The sequence below is a fragment of the Brienomyrus brachyistius genome, chromosome 4, assembly GCF_023856365.1.
Source record: "Brienomyrus brachyistius isolate T26 chromosome 4, BBRACH_0.4, whole genome shotgun sequence".
Classification (NCBI taxonomy): Eukaryota; Metazoa; Chordata; class Actinopteri; order Osteoglossiformes; family Mormyridae; genus Brienomyrus; species Brienomyrus brachyistius.
In genome coordinates this window covers 14,502,917-14,526,038 of record NC_064536.1, presented here as the reverse complement: position 1 = coordinate 14,526,038, position 23,122 = coordinate 14,502,917, and the positions used below count along the sequence as shown (strand labels likewise).

Here is a 23,122-nt window from a genome sequence, read left to right as displayed (position 1 = left end):
TGGCCAAAATGTTTGAAATAACGATCCCATCCACAGCAGCCTATACCATCCTTACAGAATGTCACAGACAGTATACTGTAGATCATCTGATGTTCACACGCCAGGAGACATGCTTTCGAGTGACAGTAAGCATCATTTAGCACAGGCTAACCCTGACTGGGGAAATTACAAGGACTAACATCCATCTGCCTGGATATCAGGACAGTGCTGAAAGAGACCAAAGCACAACATGCATCAGAGGCAGGAGGTGCAGTAGTACTTCTGGAGATAATCTACTGAACCTTCTGCTATAATGGATGAGAAGAATCCCTAGGAGTGCAAAGCACCCTGACGTCAAAAACATCTCTTCTCCCTAAAAATCATACACCAGCTCTCCAGCGCACATGCCTAGAATACATAAATTAGAATAAATATTCTGATATCTCCGTGGATACAGTTTACACAAGTATAACACAGATCAATAGCAATCAAACGCATTTAATACACGCAGGAATCAATAACGTAGGTGTAACACTGACTATCAGTCTCAGAGGTATAGCAAACATGGGAACCAACCACACATGAATCACTCACAGAGGTATAAGACAGATGGGTATCAATCATACAGGGATCACTCACAGATGTATAACACAGATGGGTATCAACCAATACAGGGATCACTCATAGAGGTATAAGACAGATTGGTATCAATCATACAGGGATCACTCACAGAGGTATAAGACAGATGGGTATCAACCATACAGGGATCAATCACAGAGGTATAGAAATCGTGGGTAACAATCACAAAGGAATCACTCGCATAGATGTTACAGATGGGTTTTGACGGATGGCCATTTCCAAATGGCGGGACTGGACTGTGTATCTGCCTGAGGGATCGCCGGCCGGGATCCCGAGGAGTTTTGCTGTGTGGTGGGTGCGGCATCACGCTGCATCAGCGCATGCTCCCCAACCTGACCTGACCTGACCTGGTATTGATCACACAGGAATCACTCACAGAGGTATAGCACAAATGGGTATCAGTCACAGAGGTATGACAAGTGTGGGTATCAGTCACACAGGTATCACTCACATGGATATAACATGGATGTATATCAGCCACACCAATACAACTCAGAAGCATCAATCACATGGGTACAAATGAGACTGAATTCCAGCACATCAAAACAACATTCATGGCTATCAATCACACATATACAACACATATGGATATCAATCAAAATAGAATGACATACATGTTTATCAACCATACATGTATAATGCATATGGGTATCAATCACATCAGAATAACATACACAGGTATCAATCACATGGTTATTAGGCACAGGGGCATCACTCACATGGATATAACAGAGAGGGACATCAACCACACCATCAATCACATAACACATACTGATATCAAATGCATCAGAATGACATGCATAGGTATCAATCGCAGTGGAATTACACACACTGGAATCACCCACAGTGGTATTGTCTATCTGTTGCCGTGGTTACACTTCGGCAAAAAAATCAGAAACCCAACACAGTGCCCTACCCCACAAAAATAAAGTGGAAAAAAAGTACATAATTTTGAGTGATCAGAAGTATAAAGATGGTGATGTGTCTAAATGATCATCTTGTGTGGGTCGCTTATGTGTTAAGCCATTTTTTGGAGAAGCAGCTCTGTCTTGCCTGGGGTGGGGGGGGGTGTGGGGGGAGAGAGTCCTGAACCGGGTGTTCAGAGCTGTCAGTGAGAACTCGCCGGAAAGAGCTGGCAGACTCTTTCAGTGACCGTATGGGCAGGAGCATCCAATCACGCCCTGTGGGATCTGGGTAGAATCCAAAGAGGCGCGGGGTCCCTCTCAGATATGTGCACACCCCCCCAGGCAGGCTGTGGACTGTGCAATTTAATGGTGGGCGGGGAACCCCCCTGTTGGGACGCGACAGACGGACACCCCGCCCCCGACACGCCCACTCACAGGCCATCAGCTTTTTTTCCGCCGCTCACTCAGCGCGTTTTCTAAGGAACAGTGAGGTGACTCCAGTGTGGATAGATCACACCTGAAAGCACTGTGTCACCGATCCTACGCACACACAGAAATACACTCACACAAACACACACAGAGGCACTCATGCAGACACACTCACAGGCACACACACAAATGCACTCTCACACACGCACAGACGAATGCATTCTCACACGCAGATACACGCAAATGCACTCACAGACACACTAACGGAGACACAAATGTATTCACACAGATATATTCACTGTCTCTCTGTCTCTCTCTCACACAAACACACGCACCCACACGTAAATGCACTCACAGGCATACACACGCAAAAAACGCACACACTCTCACAGATACACATACTCACAAATACACTCACAGACACATTGTAAACAGACATATGTACTTTATAGACAGATAGACATAGAGGCTTTATTGATCCTAATGGGAAATTCAGGCACTCCCACACGCTCACACTAACACTCAGAAACACTCGTACTCTGTGACACACACACACACACACCTGTGCGCTCCCGGACACTCCCCCGGCTGCCCTCACACCCCCAGCACGTCCGCGCGGACCCCACCTGCTCTTGTTGCACGCGCTGCAGAGCCAGGCGCGCTCCTCCTCGCTGAAGCTGCTGCACGCCGGGCACACGTTGAAGCCGCAGTCCCCGCACGGCCGCTTACGCTTCAGCAGGAAGTTGAACGGCGAGAAGCAGCGCATGCAGCAGCGCCGGTTAAAGAGCTCCTGCCCGGACAGCAGGGAGCAGCGGCTGCCTTCCTCGTCCAGTTCCTGCTTCATGTCGCTGCCGGAGGAGAGAGAGAGAGCGGGAGATGGAGAGGGAGGGAGTCGGTGAGTGACAGACGACATGCGGTCTCAGAAGAGCTGCGCTAACTTTCAACTCGTCGGGGTGTGGTGAGCGGCGCTTGGATGCGACAGGCTTGGGGGGATGAGACAGTCAGACAAACGACCCGGAGAAGATGGAGTGTCAATACCGACCGTCCATCTCTGCTGCGAGTGCAGATGCCTGAACATAGCACTGCGAAAGGCGGGGTCCCAGCGCTAAAGCAAGCTGTATTCAAGTATTTAACTGTGTTTCCTAGGATAGGTTTCTTACTCCCATGACCCAGTAAATGGCATTTACAAACAGTCCTTCCTGTTCCTGTTGACACTTTGTAGTCCTTCACATGACAGACAGGTATACAGATGTGAACCCTGCCAATGTTTAGTCAGTGCGGTGAGTGTGGGCAGTTTTAAAGGACGGAGAACCTCCCATTAGCCTAAGATAATTTTACCAGACTTGATCTTTCGGTGTTGATCATCATATCGTCCTCATGTCCTTAGCTAACACTGGGATCGAACTATCAGGCCTATCCTGGATGTAATCCTTCATCTGGGGTTCACCCCGGCCAGGTGGCTTGGAGAGCCTTCAGTCCGTGCGTCTCGCCTCTGGGCCCCGCAGAGATCTGGCCTGGATGAGCAGATCTGCATCCTTCCCCTCCATCCCCCATCAAGATTCTTCGTGCAGCACGCAGCTCTTGCTCAGCTTTTCTATGTCTTCATCTACAAACATGAGCAGCCTCCTATCAGCCTTGATAAAACCCCTCGCCTTCTCCAATCAGACGGCATCAGTTACTCAGTACTGCAGATGCTCAGGGTTCGCGACTTTGGTCAGTCGTTCTGGAGCGAGATCTTCAGTTCCAGACAAGCCTGCACACACATGCATGCACATTTACAGGTATGTAACAGTTTTATTACCTTGTAAATAGTCTGCAGGGTTTGCGAACTACACCATTGCTTTTGATATGGCTAATTCTAGGCTTGTAATAGAATAACATAGATTTGCCTTAAGATTTCTTGCATGAGCGTGACGTGAACCGTGTTTCAATTCAATAAATTTTTATATAGCGCCTTTCACAACAGAGTCACCCCAAGGCACTTTACATGGATGTGTTGTGATACAAAAACAGAGAAATGAAAAGCCAGTGAGTGTGATGCCAGATGCATGAGCTGTCAACCCTAGATGCTTCCTGTATAAAATCCACTGGATGTACCCAGTCCTCACTAGACCATCAACCCAAAGGGCTGCTGCAGGCCGCAGACGGCTGCTGCCAGCTGCAGACGGCTCCTACACTGCTGCAAAGCCTTTCTGGATGGGTCACCACACCCAGAACGACCCCAAGACTCCCATCCCAGCCTCTCCCCATTCTGAAACCTTTCTGTAAGATACAACACCCAGTTACTGACATATTTGGCAGCCAAAGGAAAAGAACTACTGCAAGATCTTACCAAAACTTGTACCCCTTCATGGATAAACTGAGAGTACGGGTTACAGATTTAATCCAAGAGTAATGCGCAGAGTAGAAATTTAGCAAACCGAAATAGACAGAGTACAGACGTAGCAAACTGAGAGCAATGTGCAGAGTATAGATTTAACAGTGCAGTGTGCAGAGTACAGATTTAGCAAGCACAGCAATGCACAGAATACAGATTTAGAAACAGTAATGAAGAGTGTATATACTTAGCAGCTGGGAGTAATGTGTAGAGTATAAATTTATCAGAGTAATATGCAGAGTATTGCACAGAGTACAGATTTATCAAACAGTGTAATGTGCAGAGTACAGATTTATCGGAGTAATGTGCAGATTACAGATTGATCAAACAGAGTAAAGTGCAAAGTATAGATTCAGTAAATGTGAGAGCAGCATGAAGGGAATGCAGATTTAGCGCGGTGACCGTGGATGTATGAACAGGAGAATGATGTGGATCTAAGATTCTGATGTCAGCCCAGGGGCCTGAAGATGCTGCCCACACTCTAGAGAAGCTTAGGCCTGCACCTTTCCCTCAAAAAGCACACACACACACACACACACACACACCTTAATTATGTCTCATGCAGCGGAACGTTCCTTCAATGCACTTTAAAAACAAATTCCTTCAGTGTCACTGGCTTTATTGGTTCATATAAATCTTTGCTGAAAGTCAGTGTCACGCTGAAGCAGAAAATCCTTGTTTTGAAAAGAAAACCGGAATAAATGAAAACCAGTGGAAATCAGAACCCTGACAGTGCTGGGAAAAGGCATCGATCTCACCTTCCCAGAGAAACTGGAAACAGACCCCCCACCCCCATGGCCCCTACCCCGAGATGCAGGAAAACGGTAACAGTGACAGACGGCCCAGGAAAGCCCATTAACCCGAAGCAGCTCCCCACCAAACTAGGGCTACTACACCCAACAGTCACTCAGGGGTCTGTATCACTAAGCCAGATTTGTTAGTTAGCTAGATAACTGTGTGAAATTGAAGGTACCCCAGTTTAAGCAGACTTTATCTTCATTCACTAGTATTTAGCCCAGACTACCTTAAATCCGACAAGTTATCTCACTAACCCAAAAATGCAACTTGGTGATAGAGCCCCCAGGTCTTTCTTGTCCTTTTCTGTACGTTACATTTACTCACATTTTTATCCGAAGTGACACACGATTGAAACCACAAGGTCAGATAGTTCCTGCAAAACTCAAGGCTAAACATCTCGCTCAAGGGCCCATCATACTTCAGAACCTGGGATTCAAACCAGCAACCTTTACATAACAGGCACAGCTTCCTAATCTGCTGAGCCACACACCTCCCCCCTATTACTGCCCCAGGATATCCCCAAATGCCCCCCTGTCCCCCCACATCTAGTTTTGACCCCCCCCCCCCAACATCAATCTCAGGCTTTAACTTCTGAGGAGTGCTGATAAACAAACCAGCACATATTTCCTCTCATTTATTTCCCTGAAGTGCTTCCAAGAAACCGGTTTTCTCATAACAGTTAGAAAAAAACACCCACGTTTGGCTATCAAGCACAATCACCACGAATTCTCTCTTACCTCCCCTCTGCATCACCAACGTGTCTCCTAACCGCAATGTTTTGTTTTTTTGTTCTACAAAATAAAAGCAACATAAGGCTTTTATCCATACCTTCCCAGCGGGACTGAGAGGTTCAAACGAGCCAGGATTCAAATGGGAATATTAAATATCTTGGCCTAGCAGGTTTTTGCCACACTGTGCTGAAAGCTTCCAAACTGAAGCACGGTCAGACATCACTAGCTGCCCGCAAAAGTGATAATTCCATCCGTCCATCCATTTTCTGAAACTTCTCGTCCTATTCAGGGCTGCGGGGGGGGGGGGGGGTTCGGTGCCTATCCCGTAGGCTAAGGGTGCGAGGCAGGGAAGGACCCCACGCCAACTCATTACAGGGCACAGAAGCGATAATTGCAGATTTGAATTGCCGTACTCACATAAAACACATGACCGCTAAGGGAACTCGAGGCAGGAAAGGGCAGCACAGTTGTCTCTGATCTGTGGGGCAGTTTTTGCTGGATGTGGGTGCACACAGCGAAATGGGGTTTGGCCCCAATAACATAAATGCCCCTCAAAGAAGGCGGGGGGGGGGGGGGAGGAGCTTCCCACCATCTGCACTTCTGCTGAGTTAAAGGAGTAAGTGACAGTCTCGACAGCCAGGCCGAGCAGCCCGATCCCGCCGCAGGATTCCCATCTCCATGGAAACCGACAGCTGCCAGCAGAGGGTCCCGAGTCCGTGACAGGTCGCATACCCTGCGACCAGATAATGCTGCAGCGAAGAATCAGGACGCACATGCACACCCCGACGCAGTCAGTCAGGCACACAAAATGCAGCCACACTCCTCTGTCTGCCTGTGGACGTTTCACGGACTCTAATGTTAACGCAGTTAATGACTCCAGACGGCATAACAAATCATCAACAGATGGAAACCGATAACAGAAAAATACTTAACCCTTTATTTGCTTTTAGCAGGTGAAGATGGATGGGCCACTTGTTTTCTGCGGGGAATTCCATACAACATTTGTTTTTTTTTCCCCTAGAAAGTACATATTTTGTTATCATTTTTTCCCCCAAGGACAGCAGAGCAGAGACACAAATGGGAGATAAGACTCGATAACACTCCGCAGGTTAATCGCCCAACACCAGGCCTGTCCTCAGAGAATGAGAGTGATTACGCTCCCCCAGCACGCAGGGCACCCCCATCCAGCGCCCTCACTGCCATCTCCCTCTCTGGCGTCTCTCCGCGTACATAATGAGATACCTTCCTCCTTATTTTGCAGTTTTATTTCCTAAAGAAAGCGGATCGCTTTTCGCCGAGCAGCTCGTCTCCGCGTTCGTCCCGGAAACCGCGCCTACAGACGCAGCCTGGATATGCTGATCGCCGGGAAATCTTCCCCCTTTCCTCCTGACTCTGCTAACCCAGAGACAGCATCGCCTTTCAGGTCTTCAATTACCACCAGCCAGCCCATGCATTTCCCTGGGCCCCCCAAAGTTAGCACCCCCTGATGGCGACAAACATTTACTACACTAGGGGAAGCAGGGGGCAAATTGACTTTTTGAGTGGAGCTTATAGACCACAATCCTGCCCCCTGGCTGCACCAATCACAGAAGGTGTCTCTGAAGCTGCCCCCTCAAAGCATTACATGTTCTAACAGTGGGCATAACCACATTTACCTGATACAAAGATCCATCACTGACTAAGAATATCGATATAACACATAACAGTCATTCATCTGATGCTCTTACCCATAGTGGCTTGCACTAGAGAGAAGGGTCACAATTTAAATGGGATTTAAGTCCACAACCTTTGCATTCTTAACACAATGCTGTACTCGATGAGCTACAGGAAGACACCAAGCAAACCAACAACTGTAAAATCCATGAGCACTGTACTGATTACTCACCAGGAGGATTCATCGCAAGCTGGGATCACGCTAACGTATCCCATCCGGTTGATCGTTCTATTGTGCACTTGCTTAAATATTAAATTCATCATAAATGTATACAATAATCCCTCTACATGTGCGAGTGGTACGTTTCAAGATGTATCGCGGATAGCTGAAACCACAGATAATAGCAAATCATGTGCGGACCCCATGTATAATGTTATTTTTGTGCATATACATATGGTAAAGTTCGATTGATAAAGTGCGCAGTCAGACATTACCAACATTACATTATACAGTGCTGTACAGTACTGTACTCTCTCAAATGAAAGGGACTCTGACGTTTGAGCCTAATTCTCAAGAGATGGTATAGCAATGGAAAAATATCATGTATCAAGGAATGACAGAGCAATGAGAATCATGTTTTTTATAGCTCTCAGAGGACAAAGGAACAATGAAAAGAGACAGGCTACTGTTACACATTTTATGGTGAAAATATTGTATTATGTACCTGTACCTAAACTGTAATGAGAAAAGTTTATTTGTTCAAAAATATCTTAGTGGGAACCCTTACAGCCTGCTGCACTTATATCTTACAGCCTGTACTTGATTGGTGAGCGGTTTGAAACTTATGAACCGTTTCTGAAATTTTTTAACTTTTTCTTTTAAAGAGCACAGTAAACTGTGGATAACTGAGACCACGGCCACAGGGCTCCAACTGTATATTTATCCTAATTATTCGTACACTACTGTTCAGCAGAGTGAAGTCTGCGACAGTCCACTCCAGTGGATTTCATGGGAAGCTGATCCAGATCCATGCAAGGGAACCTATTTATGGTCCACGGCACAGGCTAAGGGACTGGCTGAGCCGGGAAGAGGCAGACGATTCAGTCAGCTGAAGGCAGCACACCAATCCACCCCACGAGCTGAAAGAGCATGGTACACCAGGGCAGGCCTGCTTGGGATCCATGTTGCCTGGCCCGGTCAGGGGTCCAGCCTTACACTGTGACAGGTTGGCAGCATGATATTCAGCCTATGCATGGTACACAAAAACTCCAACTGTAACATTAGATCAATAATTATATGGGAGCTATACTGTAACAAATCTGGATTTAGCCAGGTCTGCGATCATGAGAGATTAACCCAGCCTACAATGATGAGGAATTAGCCAGTCCTACGACTCTGAGGAATTAGCCAGGTCTGCAATTGCGAGGGTTTAGCCAGGTCTGCAAGGGCAAGGAATTAGCCATTTCTGCAAGGGTAAGGGATTAGCCTGGTATGTGAGGACGAGGAATTTGCCAGGTCTGCAAGAGTGAGGGATTAGCCTGGTCTGTGAGGGTGAGTGATTAGCCAGGTCTGCGAGGGCTAGGAATTAGCCAGGTCTGCAAGAGTGAAGGATTAGCCTGGTCTCTAAGGGTGAGTGATTAGCCAGGTCTGCGAGGGCGAGGAATTATTCAGGTCTGCGAGAGTGAGGGATTAGCCTGGTCTGTGAGGGTGAGTGCTTAGCCAGGTTTGCAAGGGCTAGGAATTAGCCAGGTCTGCAAAAGTGAGGGATTAGCCTGGTCTCTGAGGGCGAGTGATTATTCAGGTCTGCAAGGGCGAGGAATTATTCAGGTCTGCGAGAGTGAGGGATTAGCCTGGTCTGTGAAGGTGAGTGCTTAGGCAGGTCTGCAAGGGTGAGGAATTATCCAGGTCTGTGAGGGTGAGGGATTAGCCAGCTCTGCGATAGTGATTTACCTTCCATATCTGTAAATAACTAGAACTACAAGTTTTTTTTTATTTATCAAGGTCCCAATATGACTGTAATGGCTGATAGAGTAGCAGATATTAATAAGTAAATGCTCGGTAGACATGTAGGGAATCCTTTTGGGTTTGAACATTCCACCTTCCAAATGCTCTGCCTTCTGACTAAATACCGCACAAGTCCAACTAAGACTCCCATGATGAGGGAATCACACCTTGACCAGGTAGTGAGGCTCAGGAACACTCCATGGCAACCCCCAGCCTCCAGCCAGGAGGTTGGATGTTGCTAAGCAACGGCACCTGGGCAAGAAAGACTCTACATCTACAGCAGGAGGAATAGGTTCCTCACAGGGGCTCCACACATTTCCTGCAGTTCATGCTGGATGCATGGATCACACACTCTGAACCCTCTCTAGATTCCAACAGCACCTCCTGGTGGGAGGAGGACTATATTACAGCGATGTCATCTGCTTTTTATCTATGGCTCACACACCAGACTTCAAAGGGTCCACATTTCTCCCCAGGAACGAAGGCTGAGTGCTAACCACACTTCAGGACATGCAGAGGAACATCTGTCACCAAAGCGCATTCACGGTGAGGTCAGCCGGATGTACTGCCCAACCCCACCCCAGTCACCAAGGGGCTTCCTGTGCCTCCATATGTGTCCCTGCTGCATTAAACAGCCCACTCACCCACCAAAATGAATAGCAGAGAAACCGAACAAAAGAGAACTAGACCATTAAAAACACATTGACCAATCCTTCAACTTCAGATGTCCATAAATGCCTACAAGCTCACAGACCTCCAGCAGCATCCAATGGAGGCCCTTTTCCCAGGCTGCTCCAGTGCTCACCAGTCCCATCTATAAGGTTCTTTCAGCATCGACAGGAGCCAGTGGGATCAAATATCCATATAGCGATTGGCTAAAATGTCTTTACATATTATCATATGCAAAAAAATGTATTTCAGCAGAGTATAATTGTGTACCGGAACAGGAAAAAAATGCAAGATACAGATATTTGAGGGGCGTCCGGCCGCAGTGTACATTCACACACTAGTGGTAAGCAACAGCTTCTTCATTTCTGCAGCCCTGGTTTGACCTGCGGTCTCACCATCACGAGGAGAGGGAGCAGGAGGCTGGTCCTCAGGGCCCAGCCGGGGAGGGAGTCCCTCTGTGTTCAGTGGACACCAGCAGAACCCACTCTATTTTTACTGCGGTATCTGCTGCGAGCTTCCTCCTTTTGTGCGGCAATGAGGCGAGGGGGGGTGTCCCCTCCTCCCGCCACGCTGAAATGTACAGTCTGGCTTCACAGTGTGCGTCCAGGGGGGAGGAGGATTCTGCGTTTACAAGTACACTCCTCCACTAACTGCACACGAATCTGGAGTAAGTGTATTGTAGAATCTCTTTAGGTACATGTGGCGTTAGGGTGCAGTAGGGTGTGTAGGTCTGTTAGCAGTTTGCAGGTTCAGTAGGATGTGTAACTCTATTAGCAGTGTGGAAGTAGAGTAGGGGTGTGCAGGTATAGTAGACAGGTCCTGTCCTGTTTTCTATAAGTGTAGAAAACCGATATAGGAAGGCCATGCTGGTATAAATGTTAGGGTCTAGTTGCGTCCCAATAATGAGGGTGCATTTGGACTGAATGTAGGTTCCTATACATGCATCCCACTTCCACGCCCACTTCCCTACAACAGCACAGCAGTGGGGCCGGTTTTCAGGGACGTGAATCAGTCCATTGTTCTCCAAGTGGCGGCACGTCGTGCTCGGCGCTCTAACGATCATGGTGTTATTCTGTAAACCCTTTAATCTAAGGGATTAATGAGAAAGTGAGGGAGACAAGCCACTGGTTCGCTAAAACAATCTAATTACCATGCTGACATAAAGAGGACAGGTATTAGGGGCTTGGGGAGACGTTAACCCAGAGTGACCCACTATCTCTCTGAGTAGCCCTGGTGCCTCACACAGTGCTAGTCCTACTTCTCTATGTTTGCAGGTTCGGATGCAGGTTTCCTCCACTGCTCCTCATGTAGTCTTTAAATTTCCCAGAGTGTGCATGTAAGTATCACTAGACTGGCATCCTTCACCCCAGCCTTGTGACCTCCTGAAAGATTAATATAAACATTAACCTCTCAGAAAATGGCTTTCAGGTGTTACCGAGTGGCCCGAGGTATAAAACACATGCCTGAAGAAAAACAGGCCCAACCAGGCAAAAAACTGGGCTTCAGCCAATCAGGAGGGAGTTCCATGGTGATGTCATGCCAGAGTCCCCGCCCTCATGCCTATGTTTGGGAGGACGGACATAATGATTAAACCAGCATGTGCACCTTAATGGTACATGTGTGGTTCTCGCACCGTCACAAGAAATTAATCAGTCGCTGCAAATTAGCTTGTGCCAGCCTCTGACATCTGGGTCTAATCTGCCTCAGCACAAGCTACACTGGGGCGGGCTTGGATCTGATGCCATGTTGGTATTCAGAGCCCAGATGACAGGCAGTCTGTGGAAATGGAAAGCAGAGCTGTTGTCATTCACAGCATGGTCCACAGCCAAGCCCGTATACAAGGTGAATTTAAAATGGGACTAAGCAAAGGTCCAGCTGATGCTGTCAGTCTTAGTTCTGAGAATTAAAGCCCCACTGAGCACATTAGGGTAATAGAGGTGGAGGCAGGGTGGGTGTGTCCATGTGGCATCTACATACAGGGCGAGTCAGGTGACCAACAGTCCCATAGGAATGGCTCACACTAATAAATCTCATTGCCCTGTGTCAGTAAAGGCAAATGAGTGTGTGACACTATGCCCCCTAGGGGCCAAGTAATAACAAGGGACTGTCCCACATTATTCATTATTCCCCTTTAATACTATAAAGATGGGTTTCCTTTTGTTCTCTCCACCACCCCACCCCCCACCCCTACCCCAGCCCCTTCCCGAAAAAGCCGCCTTTTCCTGTCTCGGATTTGGACACTGTTTGATAGCAGCGATGAAAGTGTAACCGAGGGAGGCAGGAAGGGAAGTCGGGTCGGACAATCCCAGGAACACGGGCACCTCCCTCAGTAAATGTCACATGTCACAGCCCTAGGGGTCACATGATGGCATTTGTGTCACTTACCGATGATTTAATCGGATACGACTGCATGCTTTTAAGTGAAAGTCAGATTCCATGGCGTAAAACAGATTTGAAGTTGCTGCCTTCTGGCTTTAAGTCAGATCACCAAAGAATTTGTAAAGATCCCTCTTCTGCGGTTCTCTTCTGCTCTAGCACCTGATGCAGTGCATCACTTGGGGTGACTATGAACCGCTGAAGTCAGCTAGAAACAAGCTGTGTCTCCGTGGTACCTGTTGTGCCGGTCGTGTGGCACCCGCCCACAACCCTGGGGTAGCAAACCTGGCCCGAGCACGACGCCAGAACACCGCGGAGCGAAACCAGACAAGAAAAAGGCACAGGCGGTCAGCTAACTTCTGTGAGCTGCAGAAGCAGCCAATCATATCATGCCTCCTTTGTGACCCACACAGGCAGCCTATCATGTTACACGTCATTAGTGATTCACACAAGCAGCCTATCATGTCACACATCAAACAAACAGCCAATCAACTAAATACTATGCAATGATTAAATGTATATAAAAATACATTTTAGGCTACTTTAGGCATGATAACTGATCAAACTGTTCTGAGGATTTATAAGGAAAACTGGAGAGTAATATATCCAAACCTGTATCCAAACATACATGAAAGTGCTTTTAGAGACTATAAAACCTGAAAGATGTGCAGCCTACACTGCTGACAGCCTGGTAACGCGGCACTTCACTCTCACTGAAAAAGCAGCAAATAAAATCCTGCCCATTATTGTTACTTCCTTGACATTTTGTAATATCAGTACATCCAGACGCAACGTGTGTGAAATTAGCTGACGCAGTAGATACAACAGAGACTAGATTTGAAGAGTCACAAAAGAGTGACACAATTATGGATCAATCAGACATTAACGACAACATGAAGCGACACGTTTGTAAAGAAGGAAAATTGACTCTGGGGTTTGTGTGCGATCAGCACCTGTGACTCATTGATTCATTCAAGCAGCCTATCAGATGATGCCTGCCAAAAACAACATGTTCTGGAAAGCAGCAGCAGGAAACACACTGGCCCCCTGTCCAGGGTGTACCCATACTCTGTGCCCTGTGCATGCACCCCGTGACCCTGACCACGCAGCTGGATGGATGGATGGATGGATGCAGGAGACACTGGGCTCCATAAACCTGTTCATGCCAGTAAATGTTACCCTGGTCTGGCAGTTTCTGTTTAGACTAAAAACTGCAGTGGGAGATGTAAAGTGCGCATGTTGTGGAGTTGTCTTACGCGATGCTTTGCGAGCAGCCCGGAAGCCCTCAGATGAATCACTGTTCAGCCAGAGATCAATGATAATTCTGCAAGGCTCCTCGAAGCCAATCAATAGCATGATCGATGGGTTGCCCACCTCATGCCTCTAAAGCCTCAGACAACGATTGTCTGACTTTGCGTCTTTGCAGCTGATGAGTAGACAAAGGGGAGTGGTCAGTGGGTGGGGCTAGGAAAGGGGCGGGGCACCTCTCACCTGAGTCTCTCCTCCTCCTTCTTACGCAGCTTCATGTCCCGCTGCACCACTGCCAGGACATGCTCTGCCTCCTGCTCAGTCAGGCCCGACAGGTCTATCTTCTTGCCCATGCTGATTTGAGGGGTACACCCCCAGGTCGGCTCCTCAACTAACAGGGCAAAGGTCGGGCAACCTGTCCAATCACTAGCGGGGGATACGTCGGCTCCTCCAATCACAGGTCAGTAGTGATCAGGTTGTGTCTAGGGAAAGGGAATGAGTAAAAGCAGTGAAACATACCCAGTGGGACACGGGGGAACCAACATCACCTTTCGGTTGTTCCAGGTTTTGCTGCATTGACCAAGGAGGACCGCAATCCCTGAGGTTTTCAGGACGTATGATTATTATGAACATGTTAGAGAGTGTTCCATCTAATTTCATTCAACAATTACCCTCAGATCCCCGACATTTTGCATAATTCTCTGCCGAGACAGATTAGTTAAATGTCATTTTCTCACCAAGCTTAATTAACCTTCTGATTTCTTATGTAACAAGCACGCTGTTTCGGATTAGCTCTCAATGGAGCAAGACAGTAACAAATTTCCTTCATAGGGTACAAATACTAGCATGGCGAATGGGCATCTGAGAGCAATTACCACACAAAAAAAAACCCATAAATCCATGTGCATAGCATATAAATCGGTATTAAGAGTATGGTGATTGCCAGTGCTTTGTTTTCCGTTGGCTCCGGGCCGCTGAGGGCTGTGGAGACTGTCAGGTGAGGCAAGGATCCGGCTTCAGCTCTGTCCCATTGAAGTACCAAACTACTGCTTCATTTCATGGTGCCCCACATAGAAGGAAACCCCATACACAGTCATGGGAGGGGTAAAATACCCTCATTAAATGGCCCGCCATCCCATCCAAAGCGTCCCTCTGCCTCGTGCCCTGTGTCGCCGGCGACAGCACACCAACAAGCCAGACCAGGTCAATGGAGAGATGGATGAATTGTTCAAGAAACGGTGTGCATCTACCTATGACACTTCATCATTTTTATGTATAAAAATGAAGGTGTAATATCTGAAAATAATCCATCCATCCATCCATCCAAGGTTCTGGGTTGTGGGGGGCCTGGAGCTGATCCCACGGTTGGGGTACATCCAGGTCGGGATGCGGTACAACTCCACACACAGGGCTAAAGCTAAATTCCAACCCCCAAACCTAAGCAATGAGCCACCCAACAAAAAAAACCTACTATGTTAAAGTCACCTAAAATTAGATTATATAATTAAATATATTCTTATCAATACTAAACAGCTGGGAGCTCATTCTTGTGTTTGATAAGAATGTTTTTTTCTGAAATTCATGAATGGAATTTATCTGGTCCTGCATGCTTACCCATCACAGAAACACAATAACAATAAAAAATCCTTCTATACTCTGCAAACCGCACCGTTATATTATCGGTTTTGGTGTAACTATGGCAACCAGCTAAGTAATCATAAGTGTTCCGTTAGCGCGCTGCTGTTAGCATGGTTTTATATTTCCGCCATATACATTTATTTTCAATCACTCCACATAATAAATTAACCTGGAGCTTTCATCCATAGACAGTTTTAACAGAAAATTACGTCCATCTGCTCGTCTTAAATATTTTTTAATCAACAATGCTCATTAATATTACAAATTCATTTCCTGATCAAATACTCCCCCATCAGAAATGATAAACACAAGGATGTCATACTTGACCCACTAAAGTAAACATGCAATGTCCAAACAGCTCTTTGCCCTGAGTTGATCCCCTTTACGCTGAAACAGAAAACATCTCTTAAAACTCCGTGGAATTTATAAAGCCATACAAAGAAGTTCTCACACAAATATTCACAACAGCCTTTAAAACACCTTTAAAACACTGGCTAAGGCAATGAATCTGTTTAGCACCCCAAGGGCAGTTAGCCCTTTTTTCAGAACTTTTTCTTGGATCATCATGGCTGACCATGTCTTCTGGAATCCCAGTTTGTTTTTCCTTTAAGCTAAAATTTGCCCGAGGTCCCAGCCCTGTTGAGAAGTAACGGATGCAGAAGCAAGGACATAGAATTCAGCCCTCACCAACGAGTCGAGCGTCTCCTCGTAATTTTTCTGTATAAATCTGGCATATTTCCGTTTTCAGCCTCTAGTGGTCAATTAGGTGTGCAGGTGCGCTTGAAAACCAAATGGGTATTTTGGCACTGTTCTTTCACTGCACTTTGAAGAAATGGGTTCATTGAATGTACACGATTTACATGAAATCATATCAAACATATTCTTTCATATGATGCACTGGGCATGAAACGCGCACAACAGCTCCACCTTAAGCCGCTTCCAATCGATAACCATAAAATAAGCCCTTCAGCGTCCGACAGTCTAGATGCTACCCCAAATTAGGTCTTCTTTCACGTGCAAAACCCTGCCTTTTCAGACGGAAAAAAATATATATATATCAAATGGTTGATTCCCATCTTAACCCACTTACTTCACAAGACTCATTTCTGCATCAATTATTATACATGACTTGGCATTTACTTTTAACATAAGGAAGCAATGAGCTGACGTTTGAAAACGTGTTTTCCCGAACGCCAGGTAGTGAATTCACCCTGTTAGATTTTCAAATGGCAACTGTCACGCTTCCTGCTTTCCCGAATTTATATTCATCGCCCGCCAAATTTCCAAAGCCATTGCCTCTCGTTACTGCTATTACAGTGCAATGATACATGCATATAACCGAAAAGGGCATATTGCCATGTCCTGCCCATTAAATAATAATAAAGTATGGGAAGCACAAGGTCCGTTGGCACCTCAAATCAAGTGTCAAGTGGGGCTTCATTGTCACACCAGCCACACCACATATTCAGCACACTGCATACGGTGATACGCAATAAATGAGCGAGATGCTACATATATATTAAGTGAACAGGTAGACAGGACACGTGCATGGGACACACGCTAACAATATGAAAGTGAGCAATGGTAATGTTAAGAATGGGCAATGATGGAAAGAGCACAGCACATAAAAGTGGACTGTAGGAGTAAATAATCGATAAAATAACTATCGTGGATAAATAATGATATAAAATGAGTTTTCGTAACACTGGCAATAAATAACGGTATAAATGGCAATAAAGTGACAAACCTGTCAGACCTGTTACAATGCATTTGCCATGCGACACAACGCTGCTGGTCAATGCACTGCAAATTTTATGCTTGTGCTTAAAGCCTTCAACGCCAATATTTAACTCTCAATTCATATAGCCTTGAAGCTCGAAAATCGTTTACTAACCATCCCTGACGTAAAAAAGTAAAGGGAAATCCCCGGCTATCTGGAATATCCACCATCTACCCCAGCTTTTGGGTGAATGTGATTTAAAGTTTCAGAAAACTTTAACTTACCGACCACAAATTACTCACCGGGTACATATGCGCGCCTACTGGCGATCTGCGGTGCGGAATGAAGGGGCTGTATTGTACACTGATCACCTCCCGCAAAAAGACCTGGATGCAATCGCCTCTACCCCACCTCCTCCGGTCAGATGGAGGGGGTGCGTTTTAAGGCTTTGTGTACGTCTTCCTCGGGTCACTAGCATCTTCCGTCGGGAGCTCCCAGCACACAATCCTAGTGTGTTTTGTCACTTCCCATATGATCGTGAGATTTGCAACGCAAATAATCGACTAAACATGCTTTTTCAATGTGTTTTCTATTTTTATATTTCGCTACGATGCGGTTTTTAAAGTTGTTAGGAGAATATATATATATATATATATATATATATATATATATATATATATATATATATATATATATATATATATATATATATATATATATATATATATATATATCATGATCGATGGGCGCAGATTACCTTGTTTTTGGCGAGACACTCGGCAGGTCATCTTACAAGGGAGGGGGGCTGCTGATCATTCTGTGGCAGCACAGAGCTAGCTGGTACCAGTCCCATTTTTCATCGGTGTGCCCTGGGGTGACGGCAGAGGGCGCTGGCTGTAGCTGTCGGCCGCGCTGGCGGTGGCTCAGAGAGCCCGAGCGATGGCCATTGACAGCAAGACCTCGTTAAGGAGCAGCGCTGTTACCAGCGGGCATTCAACACTGATGTTGCTATTTTCCTTCCTCCGTCATTTGTCATGGTCATTTCCTTGATCGTCTTTTAATTTGCGTTAAAATGAACTTGTCAATGGCTAATTGGAACACTCCATTGTCCATTGAACGTGACTGTGTGCGCGCACATGCCGGTGTTTCGTTTGTGTGTGTGTGTGTGTGTGTGTGTGTGTGTGCGTGCGTGCGTGCGTGCGTGCTGACCGCTCACTAAATGGGGGTCATATCTGCGTGAACACAGTCAGGGTCTGTCACTTACACATGTTTTGATCCGCAGCTGAAATATCACACACGCCGTTACGGTGGTTGAAGAACGAGAGCCCAGAGGCACGTACAGGTCAGCTGTTGGGTTCGGGACAGAGAGTCCCTGAATCGCCGCTGGAACCCTTGTGGTGGCAAGTGGTATTGATTAGCGCGTGTGTGGGGACGCACAGGCCAGCTTTGACGGATTTCACCACAAATCTAGTCAGTTCCAGCAGCTTTCTATCAGGTCCAGCTCTCAGCTCTGTCTGTTGATTGTGCAAAAGTGACCAGCTGTACAGGGGAGTGTGTCTCCCTGAAAGAAAGTGTCAAATGTCACTCAGGGGACAGGTGACTTCCCCAAGGGTGACAAACTGATGGCTTGGAGTCGGGCGCTCCTGTCTTATTACGAACAATCAGCAGAGACCAGCACCCAAGCACCAAATATAAAAGTTCACTTGTAATTTATTCACACACACACAGGTTTATAATTATGTCTTTGTGGGGACTCTCCATTCAATTCTATGGGAAGAACAATCCCTACTTGACACCCTTAACCCCTACCCAGCCCTAACCTTAACCATAAATAACCAAACAAAATACGAAACTTTTTTAGCTTTTTGATTGCATTCACAGATCTTTGTGGTCCCCACAACATCCAAATAACAGGTTTTTATCATATTGTGGGGGATGTTTGGTCCCCACAATGTCATATAAACCTAATCCACACACACACACACACACACACACACACACACACGGCACTGTTTTACAAGGTTTTTGTTCCCTTAATAATTCTCGGTGTGCCAGATGAATTTTGTGATGCTGACCACAGAAATAATGTACAATTTTTCACATCACATACAGTTTTTGAGAAATAGCCAATTTTGTTCTGATTATTGTAAAACTGGGGTATTTTGCATAAAACTAGTCAACAAAGATCTTTTCATGGAACAGCTAAAGGGCATCTTTTATCTACTTTTTACAGTAATTCTGGTTGAAGAAATTCACTCATAGTTTTGCTCTCACCCATAGTTTTTCCGTGGTGTAATTTTTAGGCTAAATTGGTGATATATAATTCCTTATTAAGAATGTATGGGCATATCTAAGAGTAAATTAATTAAGAGTTACTTATTAAGAGTAATTAATTAATTAACTAATTAATTAATTAGACTCTTTCTATTTCTGCACATGTTTAGGACGTTGCAGAAGAGCACAGAGGTCTGCAGGCCCGAGCTGACAAAGTTTACAGGCTGTAACATGTAGGGACATGCTGAGTCATGCTTCTCTGATATGGAAAATCGATTTCAAGGCAAGTGGAGTCCCAGAATGCTGGCTGACTTCTGCTGGACCTTTAAATGGATCCTTCCTGAGCCCAAGTCTAGCAGAAAATCGTACACTTCGGCCTATGAGTTGAATCACTTCCACATGCACGTATACTGTGTACTGTAAGTACAGAGTAAGGTTTAATTCTGCCGCTTAAAATCCTTGTGTGAAAGAGAAATTCAGATTAGATATTTTAATTTAGCACAAACAATAGTGGGAGATTCACCTATTTTGATTTGTGCAACAAAAAGTACAAATTTATTGATAATAATAATAGTAATAGGTTGCATTTTTCCATCTCTCCTTGCCCCCACTAAAAAGATTTATTATATGAGGGTAGTTTATAGAACATATTTAAATTATTGGTATTGTTCTAAATATCTATCCATCCATTTTCTGTAAACACTTTTCCTATTCAAGGTCGCGGGGGTTTTGGAGCCTATGGGCACAAGGCAGGGAACAGGCTAGGATGGGGAATCAACCCATCACAGGGCACAGTCACACACCAGTCACTCACACCTATGGGCACAAGGCAGGGAACAAGCTAGGATGGGGAGCCAAGCCAACACAGGGCACAGTCACACACCAGTCACTCACACCTATGGGCACAAGGCAGGGAACAAGCTAGGATGGGGAGCCAACCCATCACAGGGCACAGTCACACACCAGTCACTCACACCTATGGGCACAAAGCAGGGAACAAGCTAGGATGGGGAGCCAACCCATCACAGGGCACAGTCACACACCAGTCACTCACACCTATGGGCACAAGGCAGGGAATAAGCTAGGATGGAGAGCCAACCCATCACAGGGCACGCTCATGCACCAGTCACTCACACCTATGGGCACAAGGCAGGGAACAAGCTAGGATGGGGAGCCAAGCCATCACAGGGCACAGTCACACACCAGTCACTCACACCTATGGGCACAAGGCAGGGAACAAGCTAGGATGGGGAGCCAACCCATCACAGGGCACAGTCACACACCAGTCACTCACACCTATGGGCACAAAGCAGGGAACAAGCTAGGATGGGGAGCCAACCCATCACAGGGCACAGTCACACACCAGTCACTCACACCTATGGGCACAAGGCAGGGAATAAGCTAGGATGGAGAGCCAACCCATCACAGGGCACGCTCATGCACCAGTCACTCACACCTATGGGCACAAGGCAGGGAACAAGCTAGGATGGGGAGCCAAGCCATCACAGGGCACAGTCACACACCAGTCACTCACACCTATGGGCACAAGGCAGGGAACAAGCTAGGATGGAGAGCCAACCCATCACAGGGCACACTCACGCACCAGTCACACATGTGAACCTACAGGCAATTTAGTAATTCCAATTAAGCTCAGCATGTTTTTGCACTATGGAGGGGAAACTGGAGTACCAGGAGGAAACACCTTGACATGGAAACATGTCAGATGGAGCTCCACACACATGGAGCCATGAACCCTGGTCATAGAGGTGTGAGGTGACAGTGCTGACCACGGCTCCGCCAGGCTGCCTTTCGTTCTAAATAGTTAATCCTCTGTAACAGACATGTCTCATGAAAGGTTAATTGTTTATTTTTGTAATTCTGCATCTGCAGAACACCTGCATTAATTAAACACTGGGGGGGGGGGGGTCGATATAAATCTACATATCTGTGTAGGATTAACAGATCCTATAAAGTGGTGCCGGAGCCCATAAAGTGGTCAGCGGTGAGGGAGGAATGAGCAGATTAAAGCGGAAATGGCGTTTCCGGAGACGTTCAAAGTCCTTCGGTGAGGGAGGGTGATGGCGGTCTTGGAAATGAGGCAGGCGAGAGAGCGGTTATGTAAGTGGGACCGTCTCTTTAAGTGGCTGTGGTTCGGAACTCGGCACATGGATTTAATTAGGGCTGTGCTGTTGCTTCCCCCGCGCCCCAAACCGACATGTGTTCGGGGTGCAGGTCTGTGGAAATAGAGCTACGTCAACAAGTTTGTGCTGTTGACTGCGATGCTTGATTGCGTCCCTCCGGATCGGTAAAGCTCCAGATTGGCAAAAATCGCCATTCCTGACAGAGAGATCTGACTTGTGACAGACCTAGCATATCTAGATTAGCAAATCTAATTACTTCTCGGTGTTAATTACTGAAACAAATCAGTACATAAATGCCCCTTATCAGGACCGAGATCTTGTCACATTTTCCTGTTCAGGAAACACTTCCCACGGTCCCTTGGGGCAGTTCAAGCGGAGCCAAGCAATCAGGCTGGCCTTGTGAAGTACACAGTGTTCCCCTTCACCCTCTGTGGGTAAACACTCTCGCCCAGTGAACCATTCCATGCCTTACTCCTAATGGAGCTGTTTACTGATTATAGCCTTTGACAAGCCCACATCTCTGTCTCAAAGCACAAATTGGCGTCGTGCTCGGCTATGAAAAGAATAAAAGTTTCCTACTGGAAATGTTTTTGTTTTAATTTGCAATTTAATTAGATGATTAACCCAGGCTCTCAGACAACGATTTAACAGATGAACCAATTCATTATGATTAAATTTGGAGCTGATCTGAAATGTTACATTTTTAAGAGAGTATAAGCAATGAAAATCATTTCTCGTCACTTGTTGAGATTTTTATAAACATGTTGCTGTATTTGATGTGACCTTTTATCTAAGTAAGCAGGTCAAAATAAACTGTTTAAATAACAGGGAAGATAAAAAGCTGACCCTCATTTACTATTGCTAAGCAGGAGCACCAAATCCACCCAATTCAGTGGAAGCCATTACTAGGTCACATGTGTCACGTGGGCCAATCACAGCATGCTCTCAAGCACCATCCAGGATGCCTGATGTTCCAGGCCTTCCTTCTCCCTCAGTGCCAGGTGGCATTACTGCCATGGTCTCTCAGATGGCAGACGGTGTCAGGTGCTTGGGCAGCTGCAGAGAAACCAGACATTAAAAGGGGAAAGGAGACGGTATGTCATGCTTATATTTTATCGATGTACGGCGGAATGAATCTCAGAATTGGTTCGGTGTTTGACTTTCTTAATTTCCCCAAAGTATCAAGAATAATATATCATGACAAATTAGGTTATAAAAAGCTAAAAGATTCTGATCAAGGGAATCAGCTTAGGCACTTATTAAGTGCTAGAAATTAGCTTAGGCAGGGTTTGCAGGTACCTGCAGATATCAGGTATAGTCACTGCTTCAAGTGAGGAAAAACAGACGCCGGTACTCCCCTTGTTATTCAGTACCGGGTGCCGGTACTCCCCTTGTTATTCAGTACCGGGTGCCGGTACTCCCCTTGTTATTCAGTACAGGGTGCCGGTACTCCCCTTGTTATTCAGTACCGGGTGCCGGTACTCCCCTTGTTATTCAGTACAGGGTGCCGGTACTCCCCTTGTTATTCAGTACCGGGTGC

The 23,122-nt window shown here is 46.3% G+C and overlaps 1 protein-coding gene across 4 annotated transcripts in view; it reads right to left on the bottom strand.

Moving 5' to 3' along the window:
* The window catches only part of LOC125740111 (rab effector MyRIP-like), a 54,120-nt gene that overhangs the window by 17,908 nt on the left and 13,090 nt on the right, over positions 1 to 23,122 (bottom strand). The window contains exons 1-3 of one of the 4 annotated variants that reach the window (XM_049010921.1): positions 17,925 to 18,032; positions 14,053 to 14,291; positions 2,579 to 2,800 (exon numbers count right to left, since the gene is read on the bottom strand). In XM_049010921.1, coding sequence (XP_048866878.1) covers positions 2,579 to 2,800; positions 14,053 to 14,162 — 332 coding nt within the window. In that variant the 5' untranslated portion in view covers positions 14,163 to 14,291; positions 17,925 to 18,032. Of the gene's footprint in view, positions 1 to 2,578; positions 2,801 to 14,052; positions 14,292 to 17,469; positions 17,792 to 17,924; positions 18,033 to 23,122 lie in introns of those variants that run through there. The other 3 variants (XM_049010920.1, XM_049010923.1, XM_049010922.1) reach the window with 3 other exon arrangements.